General features: G+C 48.2%; 1 protein-coding gene across 1 annotated transcript in view; it reads right to left on the reverse strand.

Moving 5' to 3' along the window:
- The window catches only part of shtn1 (shootin 1), a 139658-nt gene that overhangs the window by 16540 nt on the left and 110660 nt on the right, over positions 1-12458 (reverse strand). Inside the window, 2 exon segments of the mRNA XM_072477633.1 lie at positions 1-55; positions 2347-2444. The exon segment at positions 1-55 is cut by the window's left edge and continues 1 nt beyond it. Coding sequence (XP_072333734.1) covers positions 1-55; positions 2347-2444 — 153 coding nt within the window.

Below are 12458 nucleotides of genomic sequence, written 5' to 3' on the forward strand. Positions count from 1 at the left end.
TTCGGAGTTCCTGTAATGCAGTTTCTTCTGTATGTTCATTCCTAATCAGCACAGACTAGAAACAAGCAAATGGATGTAATCAAGAAGAGCAAAACAACCAGACTGAAAACTAATTAGTTGCATTAATGATTGCAACAACAATCTCTAAAGGATTTTCTACTAAATGGGTGTATTGTTCTATTAGGAAAATGTGGATAATGAAAGAAAACAGACAAATTTTGGTGGAAAACCTTTTCAGGAACTGAAACAGTGGAAGTAACACTTCCAGGATAATTATATGCGTGCAGAATTCTTTTCACACTGATCTTTAAACTATGCAAAATCTTGACCAATCTGGTGGTTACTGAGTTAAATTAAATGATGTCTATTGGTAGAAAGCTTATTTAGTACAACTCGCTGTTTTGCTTGGGGGGGGGGGGGGGGGAAGAACTGATAACAAAACAAAGGAGGGATTGTAAATGTTGCCTTGCTTCAGAATTTCAAATATTTCCACAGATTTACACAGTTAAGAGCTAGCTCAGAAGTATTTCTAGTACCATTCAGTTTAAATTACGTTTATTCGGAATCTGATAAAAGCTTGATGCTTTCATAATAATAATCTTTATTGTCACAAGTAGACTTACATTAACACTGCAATGAAGTTACTGCGAAAAGCCCCTAGTCGCCACATTCCGGCGCCTGTTCGGTTACACAGAGGGAGAATTCAGTATGTCCAAATTACCGAACAGCATGTCTTTCTGGACTTTTGGGAGCACCGGGCAGCACGGTAGCACAAGTGGTTAGCACTGTGGCTTTACTGCGCCAGGGTCCCAGGTTCGATTCCCTGCTGGGGCACTGTCTGTGCGGAGTCTGCATGTTCTCCCCGTGTCTGCTTGGATTTCCGCCGGGTGCTCCAGGTTCCTCCCACAGACCAATTGTGCAGGTTAGGTGGATTGGCCATGATAAATTGCCCTTAGTGACCAAAAAGAGTAGGAGGGATTATTGGGTTACGGGGATAGGGTGGAAGTGAGGTCGGTGGGTCGGTGCAGACTCGATGGGCCGAATGGCCTCCTTCTGCACTGTATGTTCTATGTTATCATAGAATTTACAGTGCGGAAGGAGCCCATTCGGCCCACTGAGTCGGCCCTTGGAAAGAGAACCCTACCCAAGCCCAGACCTCCATCCTATACCCGCAACCCAGTGACCCCACCCAATCTTTTGGACACTATGGGCAATTTAGCATGGTCAATTCACTTAACTGCACATCTTTGGACTGTGGGAGGAAACCAGAGCACCCGGAGGAAACCCACGTAGACACAGAGAGAATGTGCAGACTCCGCACAGACAGTGACCCAAGCCAGGATTCGAACCTAGGATCCTAGTGCTGTGAAGCAACAGTGCTAACCATTTTGCTACCGTGCCGCCCATATAAAAATAGATGATCTCCAACCCAGTAATGAATTGATGCCTCCAGATCTAAAGTGATTAATCCAGTGACAGCTTCATGAATCTTAACAATCCTGGAGGGCTGGGCCATTGGAAGAAGAGGTTTTGTACCTTCTAGCCCCAGGGAATTTGATTACATAAGACGCAAGTCAGAATGTTTGTGAATGGAAGGGAGATTAAAATTAGACACAAATGAGTGGTACTGCGTTAGTTGTTTGAATCGTTGCTTTCAATTATCAATCTTGAAACCCTGTTCTATATAAATAATTGTTGGGCATTTGTCAGAATGTTGAATACCCTGCTGCCTAGATCTTCAAAGCTGCTATCAATTGAAAGAAAGCAGCTCACTCAGATAATTCCAATGCTCAACACGCTCTACTGCGCCAGGATGAGATTTCTATGTAATAATAAGAATCTTTATTGTCACAAGTAGGCTTACATTAACACTGCAATGAAGTTACTGTGAAAAGCCCCTAGTCGCCAATTCCAGCGCCTGTTCGGGTGCACAGAGGGAGAATTCAGAATGTCCAAATTACCGAATAGCATGTTTTTCGGGACTTGTGGGAGGAAACCGGAGTACCCGGAGGAAACCCACGCAGACACAGGGAGAACGTGCAAACTCCGCACAGACAGTGACCCAAGCCGGGAATCGAACCTGGGACCCTGGCGCTGTGAAGCCATAATGCTAACCACTATGTTACCGTGCTGCCTGTCCCCCTCCCTTTTAACCAAAGAGACTGATGATTAGTTCTACACCTGTAATGATACAAAATAAAGCCTGTTCCATACTTGTTTAAGGTTATGTAACTTCGTATAAGGTTGCCATTCCATCACTTTGAGCATAGATTTCAGATTTTCAAAGGGAAGAGAACTGCATCATACGTTTTGAAAAAAAACCAAATTGTATTAACTATTGCGTACCCTGTTGGCAGAATCAACTTTCCTGAGGTGAACACCCTTCTTAATTCTCTCCATCATCTCATCAAGTGCTCGCTTCTTCAGGTCTTCTAAAGGCTGCCCTGTGGAAAAGTTGACCTCATAGTTTTGAAAAACAATGTTCAGAAAACAAATTATTTGCATATACAATAAATAAAAACAGAAAATTATGGAAATACTCAGTTTGACTGACAGCATTTCTTGAGAGAAAGGACAGAGATTAGGTTTCAGATCTGTTGCCTTTTACCAGATCAAGTTTCTAATTAAGGGTCTCAGACCTGAAACAGAGGCCTGTCTTTTCTTAAAGATGGAGAGAGCCTCCACTTTAGACAAAATGGTGCCAGCGACTTGATTCCAGAAGTCCTGTCCCGGAATCTGGCATCCACCGTTTTCATCAGGGAGGAGTGGGGAATGGGTTGCAATTTCTACATCTTCGGTTCACGAAGGCAACTGTACCTGTAAAAGTGTAGCTGCTTTCAAACAGGTCCAATTTTTGTCACTGGGATATCCAATATTCGACGTTTGGGCTTCAGAACTTTCAGGAGAAGGTCTAAAGTTGCTGGAGTACTTTGGAAAGGTAGGATACACTTTTGGACAGATCTGGGATAAGTAATGTCCCTTTTGGGAGAGGCCAGATTCCTTTTGAGATTGTTACAATTAGATGTAAATGTGTATAAAAAGTGGATAAACTTAGGAACTGTGAAGCTGAGTGGAGCTATCAATACCTTTAAATCTCCTGGCCTTTAAATTTAAAAAAGGACTTGCAATTTCACCCTGTCAGTTGACATAAGCCTGATGGTCATTATTATAGGATTTGTGCTGCAAGACTGATTTCACAACCTATAATTATCACAGAGGGGTGGCTGTAAGTTCACAGGTGTACTGACAGCTCCAATGGTAACAAAGGTTTTGATGTGGGGCTGTGAATACAAATGCTTCTTGTTATATGGGATTAAGTACTTAAATGAAATATTTATTTTATAATGGATTATGTAAGCGATGGAATGGAAGTGTAGTGAACGTGTTTTGGTGAGTAAGGGTTTCTGGGATATTCTGCTCCCATTGGGCGGTTCGGTGACAAGAATGGAAAATATTGTAAGAAGTGTAAAGTTGCGTTTTATGTTGGCATGAAAGCTTGCCATGATCCTCCCCCTCCCCCTGTCTGTGGTAAATTGCGATTCCTGCTGTTGAGAATCATGAACCTCATTTGAATACATTTGCATCTCGCTATCAGGGCAATACACCAGAATCATATCTCACCCCTGTCAAAACATTCATCCACAGTGGTATGATGCGAGAATGGCGTGAAGCACAACTGGCTTTAAAGGGCTTGCACCTGGTAAGCACACCTCCGAGGGGAGCTCAGAGGTGAGCACAACACTTGCAAAGCGGCTCCACATATTCAGGTGGGAGATGGTTTCTAACGGTTGATCACCAGGCTTGATTCGAGGGTGCCAGGGAATTGACTCGTGGGGGGCCGGGGTAAGACTCGAAGGGAGGCCAGGCTTAGACTGGAAAGAAGACATGGGGGTTGACTCCAGGGTACTGGGGACCTAGTCAGACAAGACCTTGGGTTTGCGCCAAGGTACCAGGTGTTTACGCAGGATAACAGAGGATTAACTGTTATCCGCAGGATACCGGGGGGTGGGTTGACTGGGGGGAGATGAGTGGGTTGACTTGAGGGAGACCGGAGAGGGAGGGGTTGATTCAAGGGAGACAGGTGGGGGGGGGGGGGGGGTGATTCGCAGGGTGGGGGAGGTTTACTAGGCAAGGATGGGAGGGGGGGGGGGGGGGGGGAGTTGTCTGGGGAAGACTAAGGGGATGGTGAATCTCAGGAGACCGGAGGGGCAGGGGTTGACTAGAGGGAGACAGGGGTGCTGACCCGAGTGGAGGAAAGGAAGGGATTTGATCTAAGACAAAAGTGAGAGTTTGAAACGCATAGTGGAAATGACATTATTTCAATAATGCTTTGCTTTCATCAATTTCCAAGGTTTCTCTTTCTCTGACTCAGTGCAGACGATGCGGTTGACTTTTAAGTGTGAAAAATACCATTTCAAAGGATACTTTCAGGAGCTGGGCCTCACAGAGGGACGGGGAGCCTGGGGCAGTGTGATGGAGGAATGGGGAGTCATCACGGACTAACGGTTCTAACAAATATGGGAGGGGGGGGGGGGTGTAGCCACCTAAATTGGCCAGCTCCCGATTTAAAATGGCGAACGGCAAAGGCTGATGGGAAACTCAGCCAACAAGACAGAAACCGGCAGGTGCAGGTTTGTTGTGTATTAAAACTCTGCAAAAGGCCAGACAACATCGATACCAGCGACCATCACCATAACAATGTAGCAGCCATCTGCATACTGGTGAGCAATCCCCGGGAACAATAAGTAACATTTGGGACACACAAAGCAAAGCCAGACTCCCCCGCGCCAGCAGGAGCCAACACAAAGGAGGTGAACGAGCACCTCAAGACCGCCCATCGATCAGGGAGCCGCTCCAGTATTGGAGAAATCGAACCAAGCGATTGGGACAAAGTCCAATCACTTGGGACCAGGTACAGGGTCCGCCCCGAAAGGCGGGAAGCCCCTGGGGACTATAAGAGTTAAGCCCCAAGTTCAAATCGCTCTCTCTTCAGCCCTCTTCACCTCTTCGTCCTGCCCGGGTCACCCAGCAACACGAACCAACATTGACCGTGACCGGTGCAATGACCACCGAACAAAGTAAGTCTTAATTCAACACTCGCTACGAGATAGGTGCTCCTAGCTACCAATCCGTACCAACTTCAAATCTCGCAGACTCAGAACCCGAACAAAAGGCCATTTGTTCCCCTGACCTGGGGGGCCAGTCCGAAGTTAAGTATAGGCCTGTTAGTTGTAGAAGTAGCTTAGACGTAGAATTTGTGCATGAGTAGCGATTACTGTGTATAATAAATGTGCTTTGATTTGAATCTTACTAATCGGTGTATTGGGTTATTGATCATTACTCGGACTTGAACCTCGTGGCGGTATCATAAAGATACCTGGCGACTCAAGAGCAAAGGTAATAAAACAGAGCAATTGAACCAAGGAGAAAGTTAGCAACAGGGGGGGCTTCTGGAGGCAGCATGCTGACAAGGGAAAGGCTAATTGAAAAACTTTATTCGTACCAGTTGCAGCTGAGATCATTCAGCTGTCACTGAATAGAGATACCTGGAGTCAAACTGGTCACATAATTATGTCCACTGTGTCCGAGTGGCACTGATTACTACTCAGCATTTAACCCTTGGCGCACAGAATTCCAAAATCGCTGACTGCCATGCTGGGCCTGCAACATTTGTCAACCGGGCAAGCAACTACATTTCTCTGGAAAGCTGGCAATAGGGCATTGTCCAAGGAAATGCACTCCTAACCCTTGGCTGTGTGCTGAGGTGCGTATCGCTAAGTGCCTCCATAGAACATCTTGAACATAAGACCTTGGAGTGAAGCTTGGGACAATGCCTGCAACTGACATGAGAGCTCAGGATGCAGTAGAATGGCCAAAGTTGTGGCACTTGGTCGTGTGGTGTGGGGAAAGGGTGATGTGGGGTCTTACCAAAGCATAATACGAAGTAAGGACTGGGCATCAATATGGTGGCCAGAACATGAGTCAGTCAGCTTTTGAGAGGCAATTTCAGATGATGAATGAACAAAGAGTGGTCCTTAGGAAACAAATGTTAACTGTCAAGTCTCTCTCTTTGATACTGCAGTGAGGAGACGTACAAAACATGGAGCCTTGGTGATCTTGCTGTCATTCTTATTGCTCATAGGCAGTCGAAGAAGAAGATAGTCAATGGAAGCTCCTGACTCTCCAAAGGCAGGAGCAGAACCGTAGAGATGAAGAGGTGGCAGGGCCTGCTCCGCACGCAGAGAATGAATCCCAGAGAGTCGGCACTCCGAAGCACCTTGCTAGACCCAGGGTCTGCAGATGATGCCTAACATACCTGAAAATGTCCAAGAACCAGTATTTCCGAAGACTATGCATGTCCTGGGAATTGGTTGGTCACATCTGCCACCTTCTGCAGTATTTGGCGCCAAATGTACTTGGACATCATTCACTGCCAGTGTCGCTAAAAGATAGACTGACGCTCAACATTTACACCAGTGACTACTTCCAGGGCTCCACAGGTGACCGTTGCAGAGTTTTGCAAGCCTCCACACACAAGTATAACCAGGATGTGATTAACGCAATCTCCGCAGGGGCACACAACTTCATACATTACCATCAGAAAAACCGGGATGCAGGAGGTTTGCGCAGATCTCTGGATTTCCACCGGTGCAGGTTGCCATCGACCTCATTCATGTGGCACTCAGATCTCCGGGGCATCAATCAGTGAACTCTGTGAACCGCAAGGATTTCCACTCACCGAATTTTCAGCTGGTCTGCGACCACACAGAATGCATCCTGCAGGTGTGTGCTCGATTGCCAAGGAGTGTGCACAATTCCTACATTCTCAGCAACTCTCACATCCCTGACATCTTTCAGGGTCCACAGAAGCTGCAGGGTTGGTTCCTTGGCACAAGGGCTACCCACTGAGGAGGTGACTGATGACATAGCTGAGACAGGATACAATGAGACTCATGCTGTACTCACCATTTAGTGGAGGTGACCATAGGAATGCTGACGTTGAGGTTCTGGTGCCTGGACCGGTCTGGTGGAGCCCTGCGATCAAGTCCGCCCAGGGTGTCATGCGTTGTGGTTGTCTACTGTGTCCTGCACAACCTGGTGCAGTGACGGGGGGGTGGGGGGTGGGGGGTGGGAGGAGGAGAAACAGCCCGAGGATGAAATGGGGGAGCTGCACGTTTCCTCTGATGAGGAAGACATCTAAGGGGATGAGATGAGGAGGCCATCGGGGGATCAAATGTTGGCCATGAGGCACTGGCAATGTTTGGAGACGACATCCAGTGAGGACACCCCATAATCTTCACATGGTTTCTGTGAGCATTGCTTCCCCATCTGACTGATGGCAGCACACACTCTCTATGATAAGACTCCCGTCATCCAGGAGGATGATGATGACTTGCAGTGAGGACAGTGCATAAATCCTCTCAGAACTTCTGTGAATGTTGGAGTCCTGTCAGGCTGATGGTAGCTCGCTTGCTCTCAGTGACCAGGGTCGTATCATGGTGATGCAATGAGGAAGGCTTTGTCTCTCCTGATCTTACGTCATCCTTTGTGAGCTGAAACCCTTGAGGAACACCCTGTCACCAGAGAATTCAGAATAGTCTTTTGTCCAAATAAATCTTAGTTCGCAATCCTTTTTGCTTACTAGCAGGAACCATCCTCAAAGATGGAATCCACCAACCTGTGCCTCTCCATCCTTTCACTCTTCCCTTTATGTGCCTCATAGGAGATTATCTCCCCCTAATAACTGCCATTAGAGCCTCCCACAACATAGGACATACAGTGCAGAAGGAGGCCATTCGGCCCATCAAGTCTGCACCAACCCACTTAAGCCCTCACTTCCACCCTATCCCCATAACCCAATAACCTCTCCTAACCCTTTTTGGATACAAAGGGCAATTTTGCATGGCCAATCCACCTAACCTGCACGTCTTTGTGGGAGGAAACCGGAGTACCCGGAGGAAACCCACGCAGACACGGGGAGAAAGTGCAGACTCCGCACAGACAGTGACCCACCGGGGAATCGAACCTGGGACCCTGGCGCTGTGAAGCCATCGTGCTAGTCACTTGTGCTACCGTGCTGCCCACCAATGTGGAGGGTGATAGTCTCACTCCGATTAAAATCAATGTACTCCCTGATGGTGGAGAATACCTTCTCACAGAAGCCCTTGTCTGGCAGCAACATCGTATCCAGCCTTCACAGGGGGCTCTGAGTGGGGTCCCGCCCCAACATCAGGTCCGAACATAAATGGAGTATGATCCAAACTAACTATTGCCGAATACCCCCTGCCCCACCACCTCAGGAAGAAGAGGCCTACCCACCACCAAAATGTCAGTTCAAGAGTACACCAGATGCACCTGAGAGAATAAAGAAAAGTCCTTCTAACCCAGATTTACAAAGCCCCACCCTCCCCCTCCAGAAGCAGTTGGTGCGAATCCAGATTGGAATTAGCCGCCAACAACTTATTGAAGAAAGCTGTATCATTGCAGTTCGGTGCATACAAATTCGCTAGGACCACCGGAGTCCCCACTAACAATCACGTACCTCCCATTTGGATCCATAAAGATTTTTGTCACCGAGAGCGATACTTTCTTATTCATCAAACCTCAACCCCCTGGGCCCTATTATCAAATCCGAATGAAATACTTGCCCTACCCAAATCTTCCCTAACCTTGTCTGATCCTTAATCCACAAATGGGTCTCCTGCAACAACACCACATCGGCATTTAAACTCTTAAGGTGCGCAAACACCCTCGATCTTTTTACTGGGACAGTCAACACCCTTACATTCCAGGTAACCAGCTGAACAGTGGGTTCAATCGAACACTGCTCCGGAACAACGCAGCCTTGGCCTTGTTGAATGCCGCACGCCTCTTAGCCAGCTCCACTCCCACATCCTGGTAGAGCCTAATGCCGTGGCCCTCCCATTTATAGTCCGGGTGGTCCTTCGCCCACCTCAGGACCCTTTCCTTTTCTTGGTAACTGTGAAAGCGCACGATAGTCGCATGCAGTGATTCACCAGCACAGGGCTTCTGCCTGAGCGACCTTGGGGCCCGATCCAACTCGGGAGAGGAAGCCAATCTACCCTCCCCCACCATCTTCCCAAACAGCTGCGACATGGGCAGCACGGTAGCATTGTGGCTAGCACAATTGCTTCACAGCTCCAGGGTCCCAGGTTCAATTCCGGCTTGGGTCACTGTCTGTGCGGAGTCTGCACATCCTCCCCGTGTGTGCGTGGGTTTCCTCCGGGTGCTCCGGTTTCCTCCCACAGTCCAAAGATGTGCAGGTTAGGTGGATTGGCCATGATAAATCGCCCTTAGTGTCCAAAATTGCCCTAAGTGTTGGGTGGGATTTATGGGTTATGGGGATAGGGTGGAGGTGTTGACCGTGGGTAGGGTGCTCTTTCCAAGAGCCGGTGCAGACTCGATGGGCCGAATGGCCTCCTTCTGCACTGTAAATTCTATGATGACATATATTTCTTTGCCTTCAGACCTTCTGAACCCTCCAGCAGCCCAACGACTCTCACATTCTGCCTTCTGCAGTCATTCTCAGAGCATCGACCTTCATCCATAACGCATTGGTGTCCCCAGCCACCCGTGCCATCTCCGCTTTTACTTTTCCACTGCCTGGTTTCATACTTATGGACATTCCTTTTACATGGGATTCTTACCCCATCAAACTCACCAAGCTCCTCCCCAAATCACCCCTCAAAACCTGGGTGAACAGAGCCAAAATCAGGGTACTCTGGCGGAAGCCACCCCGTGTGCGACTGCTCTCTATACACTGCCACCACAAGTCAGCTCTGCCTTTTCAGAACGTTCCTTAAAGCAGAAATCTGAAAGAATTTGGAGAGTTTGATGTTTGTCCATCGGAAGCTATTTTCAAGCAGGGAGATATGTCATACTATAAAAGAGGTGGATTTAATGAGTGGAAAGGTCCAGGAAAGATTATAGGTAGATGGTAATAATTTACAGCAACCAGACTGTTTGGGCACAATCATCAGGGTTAGTGGGTACAGATTACAAGTTTTCAGATTCAAAAGAGGTTATTCAACTTGCTGAGGAACGCTGGTACTTCTCAAATACAAATGTTACAGAATAACGAGCACCTGATCGTGGAAATTGACAGGGGCCTAGGTTCTCCGGTTTTGAAGCAATGTCCAGAGAAAGTGTCCGGTTTTACGATGAAAAAAGGGGTCGAGGCCCCAGCACTGATGCTCTGACCGGCGAGGGACTAGCACCCGCGCCACGTAAAACAGACGGCCTTCACAAAATAAACAGCCGGAGAACGGCCGGGTCCGTGGCTGCGCATGCACATGGCAACGACCTGCAGCGGTCGCGCGGTACAAGGTGCCAGCCGCGCGCAGGCCTGACATGCCAGATAGTGCCCCTCTGGACACCCCCTCACCACCCAGGCCACCAGCTCCCCCCGCCCCCGCCTGTGGCTCCGTTGGACACAGTCTGCAGCCACCATGCCGGGTTCCCGACTGCTGGAACTCATGAGTCAACGCGCAGTAGGAAACCCGCCCCATTAGGGGCGGAGCATCGGGGTAAGGCCTTGAGGTAAACTCCCGAGACCGTCCCAGTGACGTGCGGTGTACTCCTTGATGATGCCGTTTTGGAGGGGGCGCCCGAAAGCAGTCGCCGCCCCCTATTCAGTCGTAAAAAGGGTTTCTCCGCCCCGTCGGCATCGGAAGCAGAGAATTCCACCCAGGGTGTCTGAAGAGGGACATAAGATGAGGCTATTTGTCCCAAAGGCCAACTGCCCAAGGTTGGTACTAAAGTTTCATCTTTACCAGAAGGGTGGAAAGATGCAACCAACTTTGGTTGAGCAGGTAAAGCCACTGGAAAATATAAGAACTGATTGAATGTACAAGATAAAGGGAAGGTTAGGCCATTGGAGAGCACTGAAACGTAGTGTCAGTTCGAATAGTAGGTCTGGCAGTGAACATGCCCATAGGAAGAGATCAAAGAACTTTTGACAAAACATCTCATAATAGAAAGGGAAGATCTAGCAGTACCAGAAAGGCAGGATAGAGGGCGCAGCTTGACAAGGTCAAGAAATATGGTACAAAGTAGGAATGCGACAAGGAGCAGAATCCCATATGATCGAGAGGTCGTAGTGGCTTCCAACAAATCAAATTAATAAAAGATGCAAAACAGCAAGAACTGCAATGTTTGAAAGAATTTGGTGTACGCGGAGCTCCCAGATAGGGGACGAGTTAAATCTCATCGATGGATATGCACGGACAAGGTGCTTCCTAATGGAACTTAGAAGGCCAAAGCCAGGCTGGTGACACGAAGGTTTGAAGAAAACTTGGGTGACCAAGATGTAAGGGTAGATTCATCCACGGCAAGAAGAAGATCTTGTTGGCTCTGCTCCGGAAATGCAAGTCGATAGATATTAAAGCTGCTTTCTTACAGGGAGCTTCAAAGATAAATTTTCCTTTGTTCTCTGAAAGATGCGGCAAACCCCGAAAGGGCACTCTGGAAGTTAAATAAATGTGTATGCGAGTTTAATGAAGCCTCCAGACTTTGGTGTTTCTCAGTGACGTCGGTTTTATTGGGCTGTCTTCTTTTGAAAGCAGACCCTGCGATGTTTTATTAGCACCATGGAGGGAAACTTTCAGGCATCTTCATGGTGCAAGTAGATCATTTTTTTGTGGTGGTAGTAGCGAATTTGAAAAAACTGTTATCAACAGGCTTTGAACGAAGTTCAAAATTGGAAGTCAGGCCTCTGGTGTATTCGAATGCATTGGGTTAGAAATCAGGCAGAGTGGTTCACATGTCACTCTGCATCAGCAGCCTGACCTGGAGAATATTAACCCCAGAGCGGCTTCTGAAATGGAGAAAGGTGAAGATATGGAATCAGCTGAGGAAGCATTTTAGTGTGGAAGGGATGTCGTTGCTAACGCCGCTGTGCAAGAATCATGGGTTTGAGCCGGGGGGTTGGATTATGTGTACAGGAGGTGGAGGGATGTGGGGCTGGCCAAGGTGTGGGATCTGTATTCGGAGGAAGGGTTCGCCAGTCTGGAGGACTAAGGGAGATGGTAGAGCTGCCAAGGGGGAGAGTTCAGGTATCTGCAGGTTAGGGACTTTGTGCAAAAGGTCTGGAGGATGTTCCCTAGGTTGCCGGGATACACACTGCTGGAGCAACTGCTACTTCTGGATGTGGAAGGAGAGGGAAGAATTGGGGATATATATAAGTGGCTGGGGGAGCAGGGAGGCGAGCGGGTGGTGAAGATCGAGGAGAAATGGGAAGGGGAGTTGGGAGGGGAGATCAGTTGGGGAGTATGGAGCGAGGCACTGCGAACGGAAAACAGGACCTCCTCTTGTGCAAGGATGAGCCTGATACAGTTTAAGGTTGCGCACAGGATGCATATGATTCGGGCAAGAATGAGTGGGTTCTTTCAGGGGGGTAGCAGATGAGTGTGAGAGGTGTGGGCGGGGGCCAGCGAATC

Source organism: Scyliorhinus torazame, chromosome 16 (assembly GCF_047496885.1).
Source record: "Scyliorhinus torazame isolate Kashiwa2021f chromosome 16, sScyTor2.1, whole genome shotgun sequence".
In the NCBI taxonomy this organism is placed as follows: domain Eukaryota; kingdom Metazoa; phylum Chordata; class Chondrichthyes; order Carcharhiniformes; family Scyliorhinidae; genus Scyliorhinus; species Scyliorhinus torazame.